Below are 25,929 nucleotides of genomic sequence, written 5' to 3'. Positions count from 1 at the left end.
ACAACAAAATCGTTAATTAATAATCGGCCAAAGTATAAGAAAATAAATCAAATTATAAAAATTAAGATCTATATTCACCTCATTTTTATCGATAAAATGCATTATGCATTAATTTTTCATATTCTATAGTATATGTAATAAATAACTATATGTTAAATGCGCCTATTTATCAATAAAAATTAAATATGATATGAACAGACCTAAAAATCTAAATCATTAGGTCTGTTCGTATTGCTTGAAATCCACAAAAATCTTTGCACTCAAAAATAATAAAAAACAGTGTACTCGTATTTTTAATAAAAAATGTATTTAAAAAATGCACTTTTTGCATTTAAAATGAGATAAAGTCTGTACTTTGTTTGCATTTTTTGCACTCAGTATCTGCGTATTCTCTCTTTTGCTCGAATCGGTTCGAATATGTGTTTATCACGTCTTAAGTACAAAAGTTTTTTTTTTTTGAGATTTCAAGAAACGCGAATAAATTAATTATATATTCAGGCGTTGCAGAGAGAGAGAAAGTAAAGTGACGCTGAGTGCAAAACGTACAAACAGACCTATTAATTATTGGTTCGGCTAATTCTGATTAAATTGATCGATAGGTCTGTTATTCTCTATGGCTGAACTCGTATACGTTTTGGAATTTAAAGTGAAATAGGTATATATGTTTTTTGATATTTGGCTTTCTCGTTTTCGCTAGAATTCTCTAGAGAGTTTTCCAGTGTCTATAATGCTGAAACAAAGAACAAGATGTCGATTGTGTATTTTAAACAAAGTTAACATTTAAAAAAAAAAGCAAATTCAGTAGGTATAGGCCAATCAAATTATAAATATTTTACTAAATTTGCTCGCTTTTGTCATTTTTATCTCGTTTCAAGCACACAATCGATCCCAATCGATCCCCAAATCTCATATAAATCGCCATGTGTTGACACACGCGTGTCGTTCAATAGCAGGGCGATGAGTGTACAGCGCTGTCAGTGCTGCCAACATTGTTGTCTAGGGTTACCTGATCTAGAGAATTGTTCGTCGCAAATAGTTTAGAAGAGAAGGGACGAATGAAATCGCGGAGCAAAGGGAAGGTTTTATCTTATTCCTTGCGCTCATACTAGAACCAACTGGAACTTTCTTCGTAGTTTTTGTTCCTTTCTTTTTTCCTTCCGACACCTAATTATACATATCCTTTTCATTTCAAGTGTAGGAAGTGCTACATGAGACAGCTGCCAAAGCAGATTTAGGAAAAGAAAAAGACGTCTCCATTGGAGAGCTAATTAAGATCTGTTCTTTTTAGTCCAACTTTTTGCATGGCTCATCATCTTTCTTTTTTTCTCTTTACCTTGAAAAAAAAGAACAAAAGATGAACGATGAAGAAATTCAGTTAATGCTCGCGTTTCTACTAATAATGTAGATTAAATCAAATATCGATTTAGTTAATTTTTCATCTTTTTCCAGTCCTACAATTAGAAAAAGACAAAGAATCAGTTGAAGACCGAGATTAAAATTAATCTACATTGGTGAAAACACAGGCATAAAAAGAACAGAGGCGTCGAATCTCGTATGTTTAGCGCGAAAGCTCGTCGACTCCCCCGCTGAATCGGGTATCATCGGCGAAGGGCGCCGGAGTCCGAACCGTCCGAACGTAGGAGGAAGAGGCGGAGAGGGGGGAAAGGGCGAGGAGGGCGCGTGCGATCAACTTCGGTTCGGTTCGGTGCGGCCGTGCGGTGCGTACTCCGCGTACTCGAGCGAGGGCCAGCGCAGCGCGCCGGTGGCAGCGTTAAAACGCTCGCGTTGCCGTCGTCGTCGCCGTCGCCGTCGCCGTCGCCGTCGCCGACGACGAGTTTGGGATTGGACTCTTGATCGTGACTTTTCGGTACGTCGACCTTGTAAAACGCCCGCGATAACAAGGGAAGTGCGAAAGGGAAAGTACGTGGCGAGATACATCGCGATATATCGTGCGTACGTAAAGTAACTAACAATAAAGTGCGTGCGTGCGTGCGCTGCGCTGCATCGCGCCGCGCGAGCTCGGTAAATTCGCATTCGGCTGAAAGAAGGAGGGAGTCAGCGACTGAATAGGTTCACGGCGGTAAAGGGGAGAGCGAGAGCGAGAGAAGAAACGAGTAGGAAGAGAAAGAGACGCAACGATCTTGTGGCGCGTTCGGGACGAAGCGCAACATCGCATCGGCAGTTTGTAGAGAGAAAGAGCGAGAGAGGAGACGGCCGAGAAGTTTGGAGCGGACGGACGGACGGACGGACAGACGGACGGAGACGAGACGTGACGGTGACGGTGACGTTACGTTGCGTTGCATTACGTTGAGAACGCGTCGCGGTGACCCGCCACCGTTGCCGCTCGTTCGCGCGTCGTCGTCGTCGTTCGTCGGACTGTCGGAGACATCGGAGTCGTGACTCGCGCAGCCCGCGGCTTCGACTCTCGAGAGGAGCGTTTGCCAGTTCGCAACTCGCCCCGCGTCCCCGTATGCTCCCTCCTCCCCAACGCATCGGGGACAATACACACGGATCGGGGTTGTCGCCGCCAGGGTTGTTACCGAGGCCGGAGCATTTTGACGTGCTGAACCACCTGCCAGAAAACATGGAAATATCCAAGAGCTTGCAAGAGGAGATCTTTGCTGTGCAACAGAAATTGCAGAAAGCGATATTCGAGCATCAGGTGAGAGAAAGAAAACGAGAGCGTGTGTGTGTGAGAGAGAGAGAGAGAGAGAGAGAGAGAGGAAGAAAAGGTCTTTTCGCGTTGCTTGAAATTACTCTTAAAATTTTTGCACTTAAAACGAGATAAATGTATGTATTTTGAACATTAAAAAGAAAGAAAACGAAGATTTTGAGTGTAAAAAGTGCAAGAAATAGCGAATAGACCTAAAGAGATTGCGATGCTGTGTGTGCGATAGTGATCGAAGAATGGTCGGGTCGTCGGGGGTTGAGAGGAGAGAAAGAAGGAGGCCTCCTCCTCCGCGCGACATACGCATATACATCTTTAAAGATCGGCGGGGAGGTTTTTAATTTTCTCCCCGCGCGTAATAAGGGAATTGAGGGATACATATATGAGAGCCGAGAGAGCGCCCGTCCCCTCTCCTTGACTTGAGTCGTGAAGTTCCCTCCGAGTTGATACGATGGATCGATCGATCGATTCGGGACAACTCGAACTCGATAGATCCACCGAGCGTCTTTTGCTACTAACTTGACTGCGCACGCGCGCGCGCGCGCACGTGAAGGGTTTTGAGGATCGGAAGGAAGTTTGCGAAGGGCGAGGAGGAAACCGAGTGCGAACTGCGAAAGTCGAAAGTTCCATTTATGGCCGAGCGTGTTGAGCTTCTCTCCCGCTCGGCGTCCCCGGGCGCCCTCTTTCCGTCTCTTTCCACCCATTTCTTTCTCTCTTTCTCCATCTCTCTCTTTTCCGTGCCTTACGCGCCTCATTCGCTCGTTTGTGGAAGCGGCCGAGAAATTCGTTGCGGGATCGAATTACCTATGTTTTCGCGAACGATATCTAATCGACGCGATATCTAAAACTATAACGCGAACTCTCCGCCGAGAACTTGTTGATCAGTTTTCCAGGTTGAGTCATAATAATAGTAATGATGGAATAAAGCGGAGTAATTTGGATAGATTAAAAAAATGAGATCGCATATTCAATCAAGTGTATTCAATCAAACATAAATATAATATTGTATAAAATTGTATAATGTAATAGTGTATAAAGCATACACTTTATTGCACTAGTAATTTTGTATGTTTAATTAAATACATTATGCGATTTCAAAATTTTTGTTAATTTATCCAAATTATCCCGTTTAAAAACCGCAGCACAGACTTGCACAACACATAACGCATAGTACATAGAGAATTAACCAAAGTTTCTCTTTTCTATGAAATGAAAGAAAAGGAAGGATTCTGATTGGTTAATTTTACTTATACAACTATGCATCATGAGTTAGGGAAAAGTTTGTGCTGTGGTCTTTACCTTATCATAGGACATCATCATGACTTCATAAGCCTGTTTTTGTTTGCTCTTTGAAGCTGAACTTCTTGTATAGTTCACCATGTTGGAGAAAAATGAGAAAGGATGAACTATGCGAGAAGTTGAGCAAAACCCCTACACTATATAAATTTGTAGCAACATTGTTGCAATGTGTGCAATTTTGTTGGAATATTGCAGTGTTGCTACAATATTGCTGAATTAATCTCCCAGACAATGTCTAGAAGATGTTTTTATGATGTCTTTTATGTATCTTTTAGACATGTCACCAAAAATATCTTTATGATGTCTTTATACCGTTTTTTAAGCTTATTTCTACCATAGTAGGTAATTTAATTTTAATCTCAATTCAACTAATTTTTCATCTTTTGCTAATTTTAAGACTTAGAAAAAGAAGAATGAAGAGTAAGTTAAACAGAGATTAAAGTTGTTCCGCACTGATGGAAACGGGCATTAGGCCTCGTTCCATCAAAGTAAGAGTAACTTTAATCTAGATTTAACTTTACTGCTTTTCAACAAGTGACATAGATAACAATGAATCATTACATCTTTGTTGCCAATGTTAAAGAAATCAATATTGCTTTTTGTTGGAAAGTATCAACTGTTTATCTTTTCCTAAGAATTTATCTTTTCCTTAGAATTAGAAAAAGATAAAAAGTAAATTGTTAATCTTACATTGATGGAACTAGGTCTTAGTCCTATTCTTTTTAGTTAAACTTCTTACACGGTTTACCTCTTTTCCCTTTTTTTCTCTGACGTGGGAAGAAAAGGAGAAAAGATAAACTTTGCAGAAGGTTTAACTCTGCAAAGAAATAGGCCTCTTATGAGTAATAAATAAGATCGTGATAACATCCTTATGATATCATTATGACTTTGGTGTTCTGTCTTTATAGTATTATTATGACCTGGGTTCGCACGGAAGACGAGAATCGACGAGATGGCCCTCCTTGAACGTCTCTGCGTGTCCCCTACCATCTTTATAAATATATCGATACCTTCGTGGATTCCTTTGTACCACCGCGCCGCGAGCGCACTCGCCAGGGATCGCTCGGCGAAGGTGACTCTTGCTCGCTCTCTCGATCGCTCGGCCATAAGCGCAAGTCTCGAGATCAATGTGGCATTATCGACATAATAGCCCAAGATCCCACCGCGAGTTTGTGCACCTATCGCGTATGCAGATGAAATGTAAAAAAAAATCGAAGTTCGTGTTGAGAGCAACCCTAAACCGCAAAGGTGCCTAAAAAAAAGTGTCAGGAATATATTCATTAATTACGACTTATGACTTACGAAAGAAGGAGCGAGTTTGTGCACTTATCGCGTATGCAGATGAAATGTAAAAGAAAATCGAAGTTCGTGTTGAGAGCAACACTAAACCGCAAGGGTGCCTAAAAAAAGTGGTCAGGAATATTATTAATTACGACTTACGACTCTTATGAGAGAAGGAGCGAGCGCGCGGCTTCGGACGGTGAACAAGGACGCAGCAACTGACGATTGAATAGGCCTGTTCTTTTTGGCTAAACTTTTGCACCAGTTTATCTTTCTTCCTTTTCTCTTCAGGAGGAAAGAAGAGGAAGAAAGATGAACCGGTGCAAAAGTTCAGCCAAAAAGAACAGGCCTAATGTGTGCGCGCGAGTTTGTGTTGTGACCGTCAGTTACTGCAGCATGCGTCCTTGTTAACCGCCCGGAGCCGCTCGCTCGCTCCTTCTCTCGTAAGTCGTAATTAATGATATTTCTGACCACTTTTTTTTGAGCACCCTTTGCGGTTTAGTGTTGCCCTCAACACGAACTTCGATTTTTTTTGTTTTACATTTCATCTACATACGCGATAGGTGCACAAACTCGCGGTGGGATCTCGTATACTATAAAGCCTTGCCTTTCGGTTTGGCAAGGATTGGGGAGAATTTCCTGATAATAATTTAATGTCGCGCTCATTGAAAGTCGAAATTGGGCGCAGTCTGTTCGATTCGCAAGGAGACGCTTCATGTCGGACAATCGATAAGTTGTGAATTATCCGGCCACGTTCCTCTCGTCGTTTTTCCGCCGAGAGGGATCTCCCTGTTGGCGCGGCGGTGCGCGACGCAGCCGCACGTTCGACAAACTTTCGCGTCAGTTTTCCTCAGCTTAACCCGGGAATAGTTACCGAGAGTGATTTTACACCTCAACAGCGAGAAAACAAAGATTAGTCACAGTAATTTTCCTTACTGATCGAAAATTTATGTACCTGTTGTTTTTTTGTCCACTTATTTTTGTAGAAAATGTTGAGTGTAAATATACATATACTGTTCTTAAATACTAATAAATTGTAGAACAATCAATATAATATGCAATTTTTATGCAATAAGAAATTTTATGCAATAATACGTAATTCTTAATTGTGATATAAAGATTACTTTAGATAATTATTTAAAAAATTAAATGATTATACTCCCGAATTAACAGTTCTTTGAACTTCTTCATGATCTTCTTCGAACATCCTGCACACAGAAAAAGTACTGTATTCAAATATTTACTCATTCCAAGTATTTCAAAAGTTTATATATCTTCATAAATCTATTATAAGTTCATCGCAAGCATCAAAATTTATTCAAAATATATTTTGAATTTTAGTAAGTTTAATCAAGATTATTGAATGAAAACGATTTGCTTATTATATATCTGTTTCTACCAATGTAGATTAACTTTAATCTCGATTTAATTTATCTTTCATCTTTATCTCATTCTTAAAACTAAAAAAAGATGAATAGTTAGTTGAATCCGAGATAAACCAAGATAAAATTAAACTACATTCGTAGAAACGGGTATAAGTCGCTTCTTCGATAAAATTTTATATTCTTTGAAAAAAAAACAAATTCTTGTTTTGAATACATGTTTTGAATAATGTTTTTCTACAATTAGTAATAAGTATGTTCGAAAACTATCAAGAAAATATTCTTTGTTAATGATAACCGTTACTTAAAAGAAAAAAGGGAAACTAAGTAACTTTTTAATTTTTCTTGGCAGTAGAATGATACTTTTTTCTATGTATGTAGATCCTGTAAAGAGGATAAAATGGTTATACACGGGACGCATCGATAGGAGACAATAGTTGCTATTTCACCGAACGCGATTTATGTAACCAAAGTTCGCGTATATCGTGGTGGGGACGACAGGTGCAAGTCGATACTTGCGCCGACAAGCTTCCCGGAGTCGTCGAGTCCATACTTGATTTACTTTTACCTCGAGAACGTTGACAAGGTCGTTCTCTCAGTTCTCTGTGACTTTTGTTCGCGCCGTAGCGAGACGAATTTTGCCGAGTTTGTGTGCCTCGCGGAACTGACAAACTACTGGTCGATAATCGAGTCGTGTCGAGAAATAAAAAGAATTGTCTTCCTGCGCGCCAGAAGAAGAAGGATAAAAGTCACATTGATACCCTGAGAAAAATGTCAGGTTGAATTAATTGGAATTCTGGTTGGAAATAGATGAATCAGAATTTTCTGGTTCGTCTATTTTTAATCATTTTTCTCAATGTAAGCAAAATTCTGTTTTTATTCTCGATGAAATTACTGTTACAATTTGTAATTATTAAGATTAAAACAAGACCATTTTTATATGAATTTACTACCATTTTCCGTGAAAGAATAATAATTACTAGCTCTTTATTTAATATCGATATATTTGGAAATAATATGTATATAAAGCTTTAGACAATGAGTTATGTCGTATATTTCAAGATTATTTACCTTAAGTTTATACGAATTTTTTCATGCAGACAATATAAGCATCGTAAAATATATAAATTATTATAAATTGGTAACACAATAATACAGAAAAAAGTAATTAAATTTATGATTGTTAATATGTCTGACTTTAGTGACTTTTGTTGATAAATAAAAATATATATATAAGCGAGATTGAAGCTTTAGTGCAGTCTAGTGCAATGATAAAGAACATAAACTTCGATAATTCATAGATTGTTTACATAGATAATATGTAAAATATTGTTTACATAGTTTACATTGTATACACGTAAATGTAAATTATTATATTATATTCTGTTTTTATATTTATAACTATAATCATATTATCGTATGTTTGTTACACACTATTTCTGATAGGTTGAAATTTATTATTCTCTGTTCCTATTGCCTTTGCTTTTCAGTTGTATTCTATACTGTATTGTTCTTAATTATATGATTATATAATATTATACAATAAAAGGCACATGTGTATTCTTGTATGCAATTAAAAATAATGTTCATGTAAACAAATGTTAATTCTGAATATTTGGGTTGTAAAAATTGCTTTTTATGTATAAAAGTTAATTAAAAATATAATACGCGTAATTACAAGAATCGTACAATAATTAAGATATTACAAGAATCGTGCAATAATTAAAATATTACATTGTAAAAAATAAAATGTTAATTTTAACTTAAAAACATTTAGTGGACTTTATGAGACATGCAAAAATGTCGAAATTAACATTTTTGTGTTAATTTTAACATTTTTGCATGTCTCAGAAAGTCTACTAAACGTCTTTAAGTTAAAATTAATACTTTATTTTTTACAGTGTATTCGTGTTAATTTTAAATAATAATATTCACATTGTAAGGATTACTTCCTGGAAATACGAGGAAAGTTAATTGTGAATATAATATATATATATATAATTTAGAATCATATTAGAATATATATACAGGGTGTCTCGCAATATTTTGCCAAGCTTTTGTGTAGATAAAGCGGACTAAATTAAGTCGAAAAGTCCTCTATTATTTTGCAATTTTCCCATTGTTTAACGAGATATTAATTACTAAAAATTGCCGAATTATTGGTCTTCAATAATTTTTTACTTAAATACTATTAACTTTACAGAAAAACAAGAGACAAAAATTGTTTATTTTCTTCTCATAGAGCTCTAAGAATTTTTTCAGGACTTTTTTGATCAATTTTTTAGTACTGCATTTTCTTATATTAGCAACTATTTTTACCAACATGAGAAAATACGGTATTCAAAAATTCAGAAAAAATTCTCAAAACTCTATGAGAAAAAAATAAGCAATTTTTGTCCTTTGCTGTTTTTCTATAAAGTTGAGTATTTGAATAAAAAAATGATTAAAAACCAATATTCAGCGATTTTTAATAATTAATATCTCGTTAATTATTGCGAAAATTACAAAATGGTAAAGGACTTTTCGACCGAGTTTAGTCCGCTCTATTTACATAAGAGCGCTTGGAAAAAAGTTGCGAGACACCCTGTATATATTTTATATAATAACTAATATGTGTGTTAGTACTTAGAGTATTTAAATCGCTTCCCGAAACGGCATTACGAAGAAGTTAAATGCGAATCGCGACGAGTTAACGAGATGTTAAATATGAGATAATTTGCATCTTTATTAATTAATAGGAGTATTAACAAGGTAAGAAAGAGAGGGAGAGAACGTAATGGCGTAATGGCGCATCGTGTTCCAGTTGGCCGTATACATTGGCATACTTCTGCTAAATTATTTATCTCCCTCTCGATCCTGCATTATGTCCTACATAATAGAACTGCAACGTATCATGTTTTTCTTAGCTATGATTGATGCAACTTTTTTGTTAAATTACAGATGTACGTGGAAAAGTTGAAGGATGACCCAAATGTAAGTATTATATCGTTACATTATCTATGTGATATCATTACACGGCGATACATTGTTATTTAATTACATTAATTATATGATAATGTTTTATATTATCTTTTTAGAATATGAAACTTTGCTGTTTTCGCTCTACATTTTAATACATTAATACTAGAAGTACTGAATAGTCCCAGAGGTAGCAAACTATTGTCACTTTAACATTAAAATGATGTCTTTAATATCAAAATAACGTCAGCTTATTACCTGGGATTCAATTTTTATTTTTTGGGTTAATATTTTATTTTTTGTGTAAAAAAAATTCTGAAATTTTTTGACTTTTTAATAATTATATCTTTTACTGATGAAGTATACAATTTTTCATCACTTTTTTAATTTTTACAGTAATTCATTTATTTAGTCTTTAGTAAGTAAGAAATGTTGGTACTTTTTTTCTTCTAGTGCTAAAGTTAAACGTCTAATTTTATGGAACATAAACATGTAACGCCATGTTAAATAAGTTAGTTTACAAAAAAAATTTCTTTAATTATTTTGATTCAGGCAAATGTGTTTCTTATATATTTTTTGGATGTCGAAAATGATGCCACAAGTCACATTTCACTAGCGCGTCAGGTTTCCGAAATAATTGAGATTTAATATGGAAAAAATTTTTTGCCGTATTTATTTATAAAAGATGTCAACGATATCTTGAAATTCCGATTAGAAATCATGAATGTATTGTTTATCCCTTATAAAATGCATGTTTTATTTCAATATCTTATTTTTTAGATTGTTTTGAAAAATTTAAATATAGAGTTTTTTTAAGATAAAATATTCCTAAGCTTTTCGACTTTTAATATGGCCATTTTCAGTAAAAAACTATAATACACACATTAATTTAAATCACAAATATCGAGTATCGCTTTTTATAGCTTATTACATAAATTGTAATTATCTTTTCGTATACGTGTTTACTATAATACATTCAAATGTCAAAATTATATATAAAATTCTCTAATACATATTCACAATTAAATATTTGAATATGTATATTGAAGAATTTTATATATAACTTTGTCATTTGGATGTAATTATGAGGAACGAGTATACACGGAGAAGATAATTACAATTTATTTAACTAAAAAGCGATGCTCGATATTTGTGATTTAAATTAATGTATGTATTATATGCTTTTCATTGAGGATGATCATTTTAAAGGCCGAAATGTTTGAATCTTTGATAATATTTTATGTCGTTGACATTGTTTTATTAGCGAATGGCATCCGGTTTGGCTCGAATAGCTTTTTATCATAAGTTTATTTGAATTTTAAAGTCATACACTTATATAATTCCTAGTTTGTGAATATCAATACACAGTGTAATTTATCGTTTATTATTGCATTAAAGTTATATGTACATATATGCACACGGGTTGTCTTATTTTAATTGCTTATCTCGAATACCTTGAAAAAATTACTTAAAAAAATGTTATATACAAAAGTTGTATGGTCTGTATATATCGAAAGCCACAAACTAGACATTGTAAACCTAACCAATATAACTTCATCGTCATAAGCAGAAAATTTGCCATCTTAGAAAAACCTCTGATAAAAACCTATATTTAAATCCTTTATGGTTAAAAAATAAAATATTGAAATTTAAAACATGCATTTTATAGAGAATAAACAATTCATGACTTCTAATTAAAATTTCGGGACAATGAAAAAAATGTCAAATATGAATATCGAAAAAGCCATTAAATTTTAATTATTTTGGAAATCTGACATGTTGGAATTTTTTAGTTTGTGGCATCATTTTCAGCATTGAAAAATCTGTAAGAAACCTAGTCCGGTCCAAAGTAATTTTTTATTGTAACTTTTTAGTGTAATTTTGGCATTCCGGGTTTGCGATTTGATATGATTTATTTCTAATTATGATGAGATTTGAGATTCAGAGAACAGTCGATACAATGAAACTTTACGTGAGTCTGTGCTATATTTCTGGAATCTCATAAGTTACGCTGCGCACAACTTTGGCCAGACATTTCGTCTCGCGACAATTAGTGCGTGATGTTGTTTATGTATATTATGGGAAACTTTTCTGTTATACATGTTTAAAATCCAATTATTAATTCGGTTTAATTTTAGCGATTGCTTAAAAAACAAAATCCTTGACATGTAACTTCATTATATCGAATGACTTCTTATTGACGATTTTAAGTCAATTTTTTATAATTGAACCATTTATTTGTTTTGCATTATCGACAATAATACCCAATAAACGTATTAATATATACACAATTATTCCGCGCAATATTCCACTAAGACTTCGATGCACGCAAATCGCCCAAATTTCGATGATTGCGTGATTCCAAAATGAATGTGTTTGAATTCGATATATGATCACAATGCGTCTTGTTACAGAATTCAGACATTCTCGGGCAAATAAAAAAGATTCAGGTACACATCGTCTCTCTGGGAAGATGCCAGGTAAGCGCGGACAATTGATTTTCTTTCATGTTGCATGCACGTAGTGATTCACGATGTATCTATACTATGACTTTTCTCAAGTTCCTATTATGAGACCCTGCAATTTCGTAATCAATCTCTTGACCGGTCGATCATGCAATTTTGAACGTGAAAATGCGTCCAAAGTTAAATGAGTTTGTAAGAATGATTGTGTCTTAAAAACTAATAATTCCTTTTCTTTATATACGTATTTTTGTATACAAAGTGACACAAATCAAAAATTTACATTAGGGTGGCACAGTTCGAATTTTTAAAATTCATGACATAGTTTTAACCCTTTGCGGATCGGTGACCCCATTTGAGTCACCCTCCTTTATTTTGTAAGCTATTCGCTCAATATGAAACTTGATCTATGATAATTTAATAATGCTTTATTCGAGTGAAGTAAAAAATATAAAATTCAAACTATTGGATTTAATATGGGGGACAGAATTTGAAAAAGATAATTTAATTAACATAACACTCGGTTTTAGGAAGTTTTTAATTGCGAGATACAAGATCAAGTTTCTAGTTTTTCTTTATTTATGCTACATAAACAGTTAATATTAATTTCCAAGCTGGCTTCCAAATGATTTCTCTGATTATGAACTCTGTGATCCTCTTTCATAGAGATTACTACCCTTTGATATTCGATATTTTTAGGACATTTAAACACAGAGGTACCAAGAACCTAAAATCGATTTTCACGATAATCAGATTATTTTTTTATTTTAGGATTCCCCCAAACCAGAATCGAATTCAACGACCTCGAAAATCTTTAGAAAGCACAATCTTCCACAAGTTACTTTATTAGAAAGCTCCAGTCCTCAAAAAGTCTATGAGTACACTGTTTCTTACTTCAAAAGTAACATAACTAAAAAAATTAAGTTTTTTAAAAAAGAAGAAAAACTTTTTTAACTTAACAGAAAATTATTAATTAATTAATATCAGCAAAAGAATATACTTTTAGAAACATGATCAAATCCTTAAAAAAATTCCCTTTTTGAACTGTGTTGATTTTGATATGCTGTAAAAACAGATTCGGAATAACTCATCAAAAGTGATATAATTCAAAGTATCACAACTGTTATATATATATATTTACCTCAATCAGTTAGAATGAATAAATTTAAAATAAAACAATTTTTTCTTCAAACTTGGATCACTAAAACTAACTCTAAATGTTTTCTGTAGAAGACCATTTTATATTTACAAAAACAACATAATTCAAAATGTGTCACTTTTGTAAAAGATATTATGATGTCTTCGAAAACTTTAAAAACGTTATAAGAGTTATTTAACTGATGGACTGTAAAGTTAAGTTAGTATATTCTCTATGATTGATAAAGTAATCTTTACCTAACTTTTAACTTATTTATAACTAGTAATAACTCGAAAATTATATTTTTAAAAAATTATGTCACTTTTGAAGTAAAAAACAACTTGTAATTGAATACATATTGATTAATTGAAAATATAACATGAAAGGAAAAATTATGAATATTTACTATTCCAATTAAAATATTATTTCAATTCAGAATTTAAAAAATGCTTCATTGTTATTTTTCAGGTATGTTATTTCTATCGATATGTTAACTATAAAAATCCTATAGAAAAATTATATAGTTTTGTACAAGTTGTTAGTATCGATCAGAGCTATTATTGATCCGCAATGTGGGCTGCTGCAAAAACTTTGGCATGCTTTGCTTAACTTTTGCAAAGTACGAGTTTTATCATGCCGCAGTATCACTTGCGTGGTACTGACTGTAAAACGGTTAAATATATCGATCATGTATTACATGAACTTTGTTACGGCGAGTTACGAAAGTCCTAATGAAAAAGGAGGGCGTGAATAAAATTTGTTAACTTTATTATTCCAAGATTAAGTGTGTGTGAGCGAGATGGTGATACCATTCTTGTACACATAGCTATGTTCTTTTCTAATCCAACGTTCTCTTGCCTTCGACGGTATTGATAACAAGCGAGATAAATAATCGGGATGTAATGGACAGGAGATAGATACGGGGATGATACGCAGAGGCTGCGAGAGTAGGAAAGCGTGATGCAAACGCGGGGCAAGGGGTTGAGCGGACGAGAGAGGGAGACAATCCAGAAAGAAGAAGCGAGAGCGACTATGTGAGCGCAGGAGAGATGCCCGGGAGCAGAGAGACGGAGCGGTTCAAAATCAATAAAATGTCCTGTGAAAACGTTTTCGGCTCTTTATAAAATCTCCACGTCCTTTTTCATCCGTTTATGTCCCCTTGCTCAACTCCTCACCTCGCTCTCGCAGCTTCGAGAACATTTTTCTCGTTTATATATTCTCCAAGCCATTTTTTCCAACAGTTATCCGTTTCTCATTTACTTTAAAAGTGCTGGAAACTTTCTTGAGCTTTGCGAAAGTTAACTTTTGAATATATAGATATATATAGAATAAATACGTCCTTGCTTCACAATCTTAATCACGCAACTGTGTTAACATTCTATTTTGTCCCACCTTTTATAACATTTACATTTATTTGTTATATGTTTGTATTTTTATATAAAAGCATAACAATTGTTCGAATCTTTGTACATGTGTTACGCTTTGCTAAAACGGAGTTAATATGCCTGGTTCATCGCTTGTGTAAACCGTTTCGAGTCTAATGTCCACGATGCTAGAAATCGGTCCAAAACCTCGGATGAAGAAAGAATTGACTAATCGCATTGGTCATGTGATTAAATTGTTTAAATGTGATTCGTTAATTCTTTCTGTGTTCGAGATCTCGTACCGATTTCTAGCATCGTAGATATCGGGCTTAAGGATCTCTTTTAGAAATCACCGACATTAAGTAACACTACGATGCGCTATATATATCTCTCTGCTTGTTATAACAGAAGCAGATCGTGCAGCGGCTGCGCAAAGAGGTGGACGCGTTCAAGGCAGACAACGCGAACGGATCGAAAGTTTCCGTACCATTTCTCCTCGGACTGAACAACAACAATCACATTACGAACAATAATGAAACGAAGCATGAAGCGACCGCTAATGGTTTTGGGACGAAACCTTCGAAGGAGAACTATGAAAAAGTTGTTAGAAATGGCGATGTTCATCATTCGCACTCACGAGATAACGATTGTGCGAAGTAAGCTTGTGTATCTTAAAGAAACAGTAAATTGATTAAGAAGTCCCCATTTAATCCTTCGTTATTTTGCGAGGAGTGTCTAGGATACTCCCGTCTTATAAATTCCCTAAATGCATGAATGCTATTTATATATATTATTGTATTTAGCGCAAATTGTTTTACAGATTGTATCTTACAAAAAAGTTGTATTTATCTTTATCTAAAAAATGTAATATTATCAATCTTTATTAATTGGAACTCTGATGAAAATTTTCTTCACCAATTTTCATATAATTTTTTAAAATTTTTATATAACTTTCAGAATTTTTTAATAACTTTAGAAAATTTCTCAAGTTTTTTAATACAAATTAGAACACTTTTTACAAGTTTTGAATAAAGTTTACATCTTTTCTATAATTTTTCTATATGAAATTTTAAGATTTCTAATTTTATAATTTCTGATAAAAAATCTTATAAAATCTAAAAAAAAATTTTTTTTTTTATAAATTATAGAAATCTTAGAATATTTCAGAATTCTCACGTATGTGAAACATTTTAAGATGTAGATTTCAGTATTTCTTAAGTGTTTCAATTTGTATGAAAATTCTGAGAAAATTTTCACCAAGGAAATATCATAGAGAACAATAAAAATCGAGATATATAGTGTTGGAGTGTGAAAAACAGTCGAATAATATAGAATTAATTATGATAGATTGAAATTCGTTTAGGATCATACAAAGTTATTTTATATGAAAATCCATCGTTGAAATATGTGTAACAAAGATTTTGGAATTTTTTAAATTGAAAGTTTCTTTACAGATTACGTCCCAACTCGGTGGAAACTGTTTCTGGCGAGGACGACGTCGTTGAGGTGCTGTTGGACGAAAATTCTGATATCACGCAAGAAAATGTGCAAAAGAAGGAGATACAAATCAAGGAGGTGCAAATGAAGGACGCGCAAAAGAAAGAAATACAACAGGAGAAGGTGCAAAAGGAGGTACAAATGAAGGAGGAGCAAATGAAAGAGGTGCAAATGAAGGAAGTGCATATGAAGGAGGTGCAACAGGAGGAAATGCAAAAGGAAGTGCAAAAAGAGGAGGTGCAAAAGAAGGAAGTGCGAAAGGAAGAAATACAAAAGGAGGAAATGCAAAAGATGGAGGTACAAAAGGAGGAAGTGCAAATGAAGGAGGTGCAAACAAAGGAGGTACTAATGAAGGAGGTGCAAAAGGAAGAGGTGCAAAAGGAAGAGGTGCAAAAGAAGGAAATGCAAAAGGAACACACTGAATTCACACATTCGGCCGAAAAGTGTTACTACTTAAATTGCCTCGGGCTTATTACCAAATCCAAATTCATCGAGCTGCAAAATAGGAGAGTGGAAAGAAAACGTCGTAGCACGGCGAATCCGCATTTTGTATACTCTATGCTCGAGCAACCATCCGTAAGTAATATATGTTAATGCTTTAGTTTATTTATATACATTTTTGTACGTAAAATATGGATTTCCGAAATGGAACCATTCAATCTTATATATCTTTCAACTTTCTAATTATCTTATAAAATTGAGGCACACATAGGACAAGACTCGGGATCAAATCCAGAACTCATTGACAATTAATTAACCACTCTTAAAGCGGCTTTAGACGACATTATGGTGGAAGTAATATTACTTCCACCATGGACGACATGGCCAATGTACATTAATATTGAGCAATGTGACATTGACTGTTATGTTGTTGATTAAAATCAATGTTGACGTTTGTTACGAAGGTCATATTAAAGAAAAAAAATATTAGCCTTTTACGTTGACCAATTTCGATTAAATTCAATATAATGTATTTTTTGCAATATAATATTATATACATATATATTATATACATTATATACATATAACGTAAAATAATAAAAGTATTATTTTTTATTTAAAAAAAAATATGTGAAATCTATGATCGGTATTCATAGTCGGTTCTTATTTCAAGACCGTCTTAAGTAATGTCTAGACGCTAATGTAGCTCTCTGATTGGTTCAAGACGCGCGATCTTGAACATAAGAACTGACTATGAATATCGGCCATAAGCCGACGTTCTCAATTGGAGTAATAACCTAATTCTTGAATTTGTAAATTTATATAAGAAATTTCCTGAAATTTGAGATTCACAAGATATCTAAAATACAAAAATCCTAATGATGTTATGATGTTTGAATTAATATTCAAACAGAGCTCAACGCAGATTATTTAATCGAGATTTTAGAAAAGAAAAAAATAATCTTTAATGACAGCGCGCGCGCGCGCCCGCTGCCGCGCATATAGAATTAAAAAAAAACTTCAATTTAAAGATTATCATTCATCTCATTTTGTGTCGCTTTTTTCTTTTTTATCAATATATAAAAATTGTGCACAAGAAATAACTGTAGCAGTTCTTGCGACAGTCAAAATTATCTCTTCCTCACTGTCCAGTATTGACCCAGCATTGATTTCTAGTGTATTCGCGAATATTGATGTGAATTGGACGTATCATTTGGAGTCGCCTTTATGAAGCCATACATCATCTCCATCCATTTATTTATACATATAAATACTTACTTTGAACACTAGACTATTATATAGCATGGTTTTTGCGGAAATATAACACACAAAGATAAATTGAGCTATCTATGTATTTAAAAAGTAAATTTAAGACGCTTTGGATGGGTTCCTTTTCTACAATTTGACATCATACTGTCGAGTCTTATTTAACTTATATTTTGACGTATGTATTTTAGAAACGAAGGAGGTATTCCTATTTATCTGGAAATCCACCTCACACCCGGCAGACGACTGCACGTATGAACGATCCGTCGTCACCACTTAACAAAACTCAGCCAACCAAACCTACCTCGCCACCGGCACAAACGAAGCCGTTGGTCCCAGTCCAAAAATCTACTACCAGGCCAAATATCCTCAGAAACGCGGAGAGCAAAGTCTTCGTGAATAAAAGTAAAGTAGAAGACGATCAAACGCGATTGTCCGTATCTAGTGCCAAATCTGTTCAGTCGGTAGGTAGCAAGGCTGTTCACATACCCGGATTACCGTCTAGCTTGACCATCGAAAGGATAGGGAGTGACTCTATCGTGTGCATCTGTTGTGAAAATCCAGGTGAATAAAAATATGACAAACGTTAAAAAATATGATAAAATATGTTAGAAATATATTGTTAGAAATATATTGTTGATTTCCTTACAATTTTATTAAAAAGTTCTGCAAATACATACATGCATATATATTTAATACACGATTTTGTTAATTTTTAGGTTCATTAACGACATGCAAGAATTGCTCAAGTAACTATCACGTTTCGTGTCATACTCGACCAGCGCCTCCATCTAGGACCTGTCCAAAATGTGTTTCAGCAATAAAGGAGGAAGAAAACATCGAAAAGGATGAAGAAGAGGAGGAACAACTGGAAGGCGAGAACAGATTTCATTACAAAAAGGACGAAAAATTCGGTAAATCGTCCTCGATTTCTTGAAAGAAGAAATCCTCCTCTTTTTTAATAGCACTAAGCGTGTGATTGACAAAAAAGTTCTTATTCCTACAACTTTAGTTGTGAAAAGTTCGCGGTAGGCTTATCTCATTTTGCGGCAGTAAGTCGGCCGGGAATTATTGATTTTCCGATTATAAAGGAAAACTGGCAATTTTTTTGCTGCCTTTTCAATTAGTAAATTGTAGAGTAACGGCGAGAAGTGATATTGGTCGAGATGAAATCATGAAGGACCGGTAAATCGGCGCAAAGCACATTATTTTAAATAAATACAGGAATTTGTATAACATGAGTCCATAACTTCTAGATTTAACATACAACGAGGTATCGCAGCGTTGCCGCAGACTTAATTGAGCGTAAGCACGCACGCACTGAATAAACGAGAGAGGCAACCTGCCGGAAGAAGTGTCCGCGTGTGAGACCGGCTTCTCGATTACGGCCGAAGAATTTGCAATTAAGAAGAACTTTTTGGTCGATCGTCCACGATAGGGCAAAAAAAAAACAACCTGTATATTGAACGCAAAATATCTTGCAGAGGAAAAAGAGAGAGAAAGATATGACCTGCTCGAGCGAAACTCGGATCTGAGATTGCAGGTTTACGAGTTGGAAAAACGCTCACAACTACTCGGCCAGTCATTCCAGGTTCGTCCTGTGGCCTGTATAGAGACAAATTATAAAGTTCACTTTTATTTGGAATGCTCTTGAGTTAATCGAATATTGTAAATTGTGATTTTCGTCCTTTTGTTTCTTCATCCAAAAGAACCTGCAAGATCTCTGCGTTTTTTCGTTATATTTTTTTCTATTCATACGGGGGCAAGTCGATTCTGTTGTCCAAGATATGTCTGTAAATATGAAAAATGATCTCAAGAATGTTTATTGCGTAATTATATATATATATATATATATATATATATATAATGTATATGTATATGTATGTATATACACATACATATACACAATTAATATTTTGCCGTTTCACAATATATTCTTAGATGCACTAATTTGATTAAGAATCGACTTGGATATTTGATTTTATTGATCATTCTTTTCATGAATATTAGGCAACTTCATTTCTTAAATCATACATTTCTTTGCGCTTTAATGATCTAGATGTGATAGTTTGCTCACTGCATTGGTAAAAATATAGAGCGCCAGATTGTGTTCAAATATAATTTCCACTTTGTTTTAATATTATTGATAATAGATAGGAATATTATATGTAATATATTTAGATTTGTTTACCGATTATGCAAAAATATCATTTTCAAAGATCATTTAAAGATTATATGTATGTTATTGTATATAAAATATTAAATTTCGAAAATTTTATTAAAATGCTTTTAGGGTACTAGAAGAATTTCTCGAGACTCTCTCTAGAAATTATCTAGCCTGTAGCCAATAAACACGTTTGAAAAGTTGATCATACGACAAATGAAATAGTATCCTAAGAGCGATATGTGTCATATGCATGTGTGATATTTTTGTATTATTTTTTATTTAATGATAACATAGTTGTTTTCTAGATGTTCATACATTTCAATATTTACCTTGCCAAAAAAATTACAGAAAAAAGAGCCAATTATATATGTGCACATAAATTAATCTTTTTGTGATTGTGACATGCTATTGAAATTGACATAAAGAAAAATATTACCTTTTTTGTGGAAAATTTAAAAGTGCGTTTAAACTTTATTGCATCGTATGAATTAATCTTTACAAATCGACGATTATTACAGTCATGTGGTTTTTTATCATATGGTTTTTGTCACGTAATTTTTAAAAAATCTGTCATGTTTTTTTCGAACTAGATCATATGTAAACTAGGAATACATTATTAGCTATTTCTATGTTAGAACTATGTAATACATCTTAGTAATTTATTAGCTCGCACACATGCGACATAGACGGAAAAACGCACGTAGACTTAAGAAATAATAAATAGAATGCATGACATTAAACATTTCTATTATTTAGCTCTTTTTTTATAGCGAAAATTTTTGGCAAGTTAATTATAGTTTTCGTATAATGAATATACGATAAAAGTTACTATAATGGTAAGCTATTCTGAGGTATGTTCTGATTCCCACTTGGGCGCTCTTCAAGTGTCATGTCATCCTTGTTTAATCATCCGGTATACAACAAGAATGACATGGCATCTAGGGAGTACCCAAATGGAAATCCGAACATGCCTCTAGATGGAAACATATGCAAATACCCATCTTCAATTTTTATATAATTTGTTTTTGTAGCTTAAAAAACTTTTTATTTATTTAAAATGGTTTGAAACAATTTTCTCCAAATTAAATTTTTAATTTCAAGTAAATAATATCGAAAATGTGAAATATATGTATAATGTCCATTTCTACCAATGTAGATTAATTCTAATCTTGATTTAACTTACTCTTTACTCTTTTTTAATTCTTAAAACTAGAAAACGATAAAAAAAGTAATCAAGATTGCAGTTAATTTACATTAGTAAAAACGAACATAAAAGTTTCTTTTATCAACTTTTGGTTAAGTTAATCGAAAATTAACTTACAGAAGTGTTAATAACAGTTCAATGAATCAGAATTTCTCCTCTCTCTTCCTTTTCTGAGACAAACTCCTCTGAGCACCTATCATGGAACAAGTTGGAATAGATTCTGATCAGAATTATTTCGTTTTCTCTAGAAAACACAATAGAAATCTAGGGAATAATTCTGATCGAAATCCATTTCGAATAATTCCATAATACGTATGGAATCTGTGTTCAGTTTTCACGTTGGAAATTGTAATGATTGAGTTAATCACAGGGTTGGGAAGTAACTAGTTACTTGTAACTAAGTTATAGTTACTTTTTTCAGTAATTGTAACTTAATTTAGTTTCTTTTTTTCATCTGTAACTTAACTTAGTTATATTTCTTCCAATAACTAGTAATTAATTTACTAACAGTTAGGGGCTCCGCACAATAAAAGGAACAGAGAATAAGAGAATTTCAACCTAACAGAAATCATGTATTGTGGAATATACAGTTTCTGATAGGTTGAAATTCTTATTCTCTATTCTCTGTTCCTTGTTCCTTTTATTGTGCGGAGCCCCTTACTTTTACAGTTACTTTACATTTTAAACTTATTTGTCAATTTAATGTAATTGGTTAAAATCTGAATACTGATTAAGGCTACGGTCCACTTGATGCTACAAATGCTTCGAAGTATTTTTTGATTGGTCAGTAAATTGTAAACGTAAATTATTTTTTTCTTTGGTAGTCCTAATGGATGTTACTCATATTGTTCTGTCATGATAACAGAAAAGTAACTGAAAAATAACTGAAGTTACTTTTTTAGTAAATGTAATTATAACAAGTTAATTTTGAGTTTCGGTAACTTAGAACTGTAATTAGTTACTTTTGAAAGAAAAAAAAACTGTAACTGTAACTAGTTATTTTTACAAAGTAACTTTTCCAACCCTGGTTAATCACCAATTAGTGTTAATCGGAGTTGATGAAAGAGAGAGAGAGGTCCTAAATATTTCACAGACATACGAGCTGTATCTTATACTTATTTTGCATTTAGATTTTTTAAAGATGTCTTATTTTTCACACAAGATATTTCTGTACACACTGTTTTAATTGTTTTTAAAATTTTAAATTTTGCAAAACTAAAAAAATGTTTAATGATTAGTAACAATATTATTGATTTTATGAAATTACATTTACTTCTTATGCAAATGTGAAGCCTACGTGTTAAACAACTTTCTTTTCGTTACAATTCGTCATTTATAATATATATATTTAACGATAAAATTGAAGAGGATATTTGCATACATTTTCTTGTTAGTAGCAAAAACTCATGCTACATCTGAAGCTCTTTCTCAGTAAAATATTAAAAATATTTATGTCTTCTTTGCAATAGCTACAACAGCGAATGCATCAGGATTTATTGGGCAAACAAGAGAAGACTCAGAAATCTATAAAGCGTCTGGTGGACTTTATAAAGTTGATGCAACTCAGAACAAACACGTCCTCCCCACTGTCTTCGGCGTCAACCAGCTGCCTGCCTCAACCTTCCTCATCCCAATCACCACCAACAATATCTCCGCCACAAACGTCAACCAATCAGAAGACAACAAATTCTTTGATACTGAATACCGAGTACAAGACACCACACATCGTAACCATCACGTCATCAGTCATCACTCACGACCAAGCATCACCTACGTCCAAGAAGACCAGGTGTCCCACTCCTACCAATTGCCTAGTACCATCCAGCCAGAAAAGCATCAATCATACCTCATCGTCAAGAAAATCGCCGAGTCGACTGGAAGGTCCAATCAGTCTCCTGGCAGTGAAACCGAAGACCAAAATCACTCCGCAGTTTTCAACTACCAATTGCCGACCAGTTGCAGCACTACCATTCAGAGCGCTGTGCTCCAACCCGTCGTCACCCATTCCTTGTTCTACGATCGTGACAACAATAAGAAACAAACCAATCGTGCAATCCCACTCCATGTCACCATATCAAAATTGTCAAATTCTCTTCACTCCATCTCAAACGACCATCAGCTGGACCGAGCAACCCTCAATGGTAGGAAGCCCTGGGCCAAACTTACACGCGGCAAACTCTGTGTTAATCAGTCAGCCAGATCAGCCACAGAAATCCTACTGTCTTCTTACGGCGACCCCGAGATTAATATCACCGAGCAGCAACGGCCAAGATCAACTGGATCTGCGGAGAAAGCTACAGCAACGGCGAATCTCGGTCGTGAGAAGTACCGATCAAGAAATTTCATCCACTCACTGTTCCCAGGCCATAATAAGTCCCATACCGTCACCAGTCGTGCACGTGAGTCACGAAGCCCAAACGACCGAGACTGTCCGCTCCTGCGACAGCAGCTCTGCCGTGAAGAACATGAATTGGAGCTACACGAGCAATCAAACAGCAAGCCAGCAGCAGTCCAGCTCCAGCGGCGCGCTCTCACACGATTCTTCGAGCACGTGAAATTGGAAGAAGCGCATATATCAGCGCCATTTAGAACAAAGCTAGCACACAAGAATGAGATCAGTGATAATGACGACGACGAAATTGCCCGAGAGGACAGTCCGTTCGACGAACAGTACGATAACGATGGTGCCGTTACTGAAGCTCCACTATTGACGTCATGCGACGTTTTGGATGAGGATCGTTTGATCATTCCCGTTCCTTGGCTAGCCGCTGACTCAAAAAACGCCTGTGATGACATCGTCGCGAATAAGGTACCCGTTCGTCGTCTTTCGGACGCAGCCTTGACGCAATCTAACGATTATGCCGACTACGAACTCGTTCGTATTAACTCGCGATCGTCGGTAATACGACATTCGGCGAAACCCGAAGACGATCGATCAACAATAGCGGCACTGCGCATTGCACAAAGTAATCTTTCGGAGCTTTGTAACGAGGTCTCAGTTCCTGACGATAAGGCTGACACCGAGAGACAAGACTTATCCAGTGGTAGGCAATTGAGAAGCAGAAGTAATAGCAGCAGTAGCAGCAGCAGCAGTAATAGCAGCAGCAGCAACAACAGCAATAGCAGCAGCAGTGGTCATAGCGACACCCCAGAGCAAGCGATGAACGTGAATGATCTCTCGGACGATTTTAACATTCTGGCTCAGATGGGCTTCGTTTCTCCGGGGGGAAAGGACGAGGAGCTAGTCGGCGATGAGTCGGCGACGGAGAGTGAGACTGATGCCGCCACTGATTAGACATAGTTAGGATAATTATATTGACGTTAGGGCTCCTGGTTCTATGTTGAAGTTTGAGCATGATTCAATAGCGAGAACCAAGCGAAATTTTTTCTTGCACTATATGAAGTTTATTAATTCCTTCATCTATCATCACTCATATCAATAATATAAATTAGCACACATATATTCTAAGAACTTTTTGTTCTACACCTTCAGCGAAAATTAATTTTTTTCGACAATTGAGAGACCATGATTTATTAATCCTTCGATTAAAAAAATATATAAAATATATACATATATTATTAATTTATGCTATTGAATGTTGGCAATACGAGAAAGAATAAAGATAAATTAATACTGCAAGAGAAAAACACAAGCCTTAACATTGTCAATCGTGCTCATCGTTACTCCTAATTGCGCTTGGAAACTTACGATCTCTCGACGGCGCGTTCGCAGTTTTTTTTTTTGCAGAAGAAAGCGGTGCGCAGGTCAATCGTCGAATCATAGCAATTATATCAGTATACGATCGCATTTTACCTAGAGATATTTTAATGATAGTTCAGCGATATCCTGGAAATTTTTATGCGAAGCGTTAGCGATCGCACTTCCTTATATCGCGGCCTACGACGCGTAAGGTGAAGATATCGTTGCTATAATTGTATTAATCAGTTTTCCTTTTCGGATAGTTTTGAAACTTGCTCGATGATTTTGTACGATCGAAATATTAAAATAAATGATAGTCTTTCCCCGATTCCGTAACAATATAACGATATTGATATTGTTGTTAAGAGTTACAGAATCGGAGTACAAGTACTTTTCATAAAGCTGATTTTTTCTCATATTGAATGTCAAAACGCAAAGAGGAAAATGCGTTATTGTGAGGTATTCCTTTCGTAATAGAATTTATTTACTTAGTATGTATCCATAGAAGAGTGCGTCCGAAATTGTGGAGTAACCAGGAAAGGAAATCACTAGTTTCATTTGTATCATATGTTTGTATACATTGGATGACGTTAAGACGATTTCTCTCGGTTCGACAGTTTTGTCTTGCCTAAGTTGATCGTAAATTGCAAGCAAGACGAATAGTAGAAAATAATGCAATTGTTTATAGATACGAATAGAAATCAATTGATTCATAGAATATATGACGGAATCTAAGCCGGGTCAAGCGAATTTTCCAAGTCGAATCTCGGAAACAGTTTCATTTCTGCATTCACTCGCTTTTGAGAGAGTCCCTCATCCGTTTGCGCACCACAATCTCTGAAGGAATCTCGCATATCCCCGGCTAGATAAAGCACATATCCGCGAGACGTCGCGCGATTACATCTCGAGAGAGAAGGGCACGGAAGGAAGCCTAACTATTACGTAAATCAAGTCACATTACCATACTGCCTTAATAGTAATGTAAAGTGGTACTTTATAAAAAACGGCTATCGTTGATTATGCACCCCGGTGAAAAAATGCGGATCTCATATGCATCTGCAATTGACGGCCGGCGATCGGAGAATGAGAGCAATCTCATTGT

General features: G+C 34.7%; 1 protein-coding gene across 7 annotated transcripts; it reads left to right on the top strand.

Annotated features, from left to right (window-relative positions):
• The first annotated feature begins 1,690 nt into the window (after window positions 1-1,690).
• LOC108768916 (uncharacterized) lies at window positions 1,691-24,647 on the top strand. 7 transcript variants are annotated; one of them, XM_018519612.1, is made up of 9 exons: window positions 1,691-2,662; window positions 9,571-9,603; window positions 12,003-12,068; window positions 14,961-15,208; window positions 16,007-16,142; window positions 16,185-16,625; window positions 17,948-18,320; window positions 18,476-18,670; window positions 22,597-24,647. In XM_018519612.1, the coding sequence occupies exons 1-9, from the start codon at window positions 2,471-2,473 to the stop codon at window positions 24,420-24,422; spliced, it is 3,510 nt and encodes a 1,169-aa protein (XP_018375114.1). In that variant the 5' UTR covers window positions 1,691-2,470; the 3' UTR covers window positions 24,423-24,647. The 7 variants fall into 7 exon arrangements, with proteins under 7 accessions (XP_018375114.1, XP_018375116.1, XP_018375117.1 ...); XM_018519614.1 differs by having other exon boundaries at window positions 16,007-16,229; window positions 16,347-16,625; XM_018519615.1 differs by having other exon boundaries at window positions 16,007-16,244; window positions 16,407-16,625.
• Window positions 24,648-25,929: the final 1,282 nt, after the last annotated feature.

The sequence above is a fragment of the Trachymyrmex cornetzi genome, unplaced genomic scaffold (assembly GCF_001594075.2).
Source record: "Trachymyrmex cornetzi isolate Tcor2-1 unplaced genomic scaffold, Tcor1.1 scaffold83, whole genome shotgun sequence".
NCBI lineage: Eukaryota > Metazoa > Arthropoda > Insecta > Hymenoptera > Formicidae > Trachymyrmex > Trachymyrmex cornetzi.
This window is presented reverse-complemented; position numbering and strand designations above follow the sequence as displayed.

What these genes read in the sequence shown, in the direction of transcription:
- LOC108768916 (XM_018519610.1), top strand. Translation starts at nt 2,471, where the DNA reads ATGCTCCCTCCTCCCCAACGCATCGGGGACAATACACACGGATCGGGG. An exon ending in AAGCGATATTCGAGCATCAG is followed by an intron (nt 2,663 to 9,570) that starts GTGAGAGAAAGA and finishes GTTAAATTACAG; the next exon opens with ATGTACGTGGAAAAGTTGAA. An exon ending in TCTCTCTGGGAAGATGCCAG is followed by an intron (nt 12,069 to 14,960) that starts GTAAGCGCGGAC and finishes TTGTTATAACAG; the next exon opens with AAGCAGATCGTGCAGCGGCT.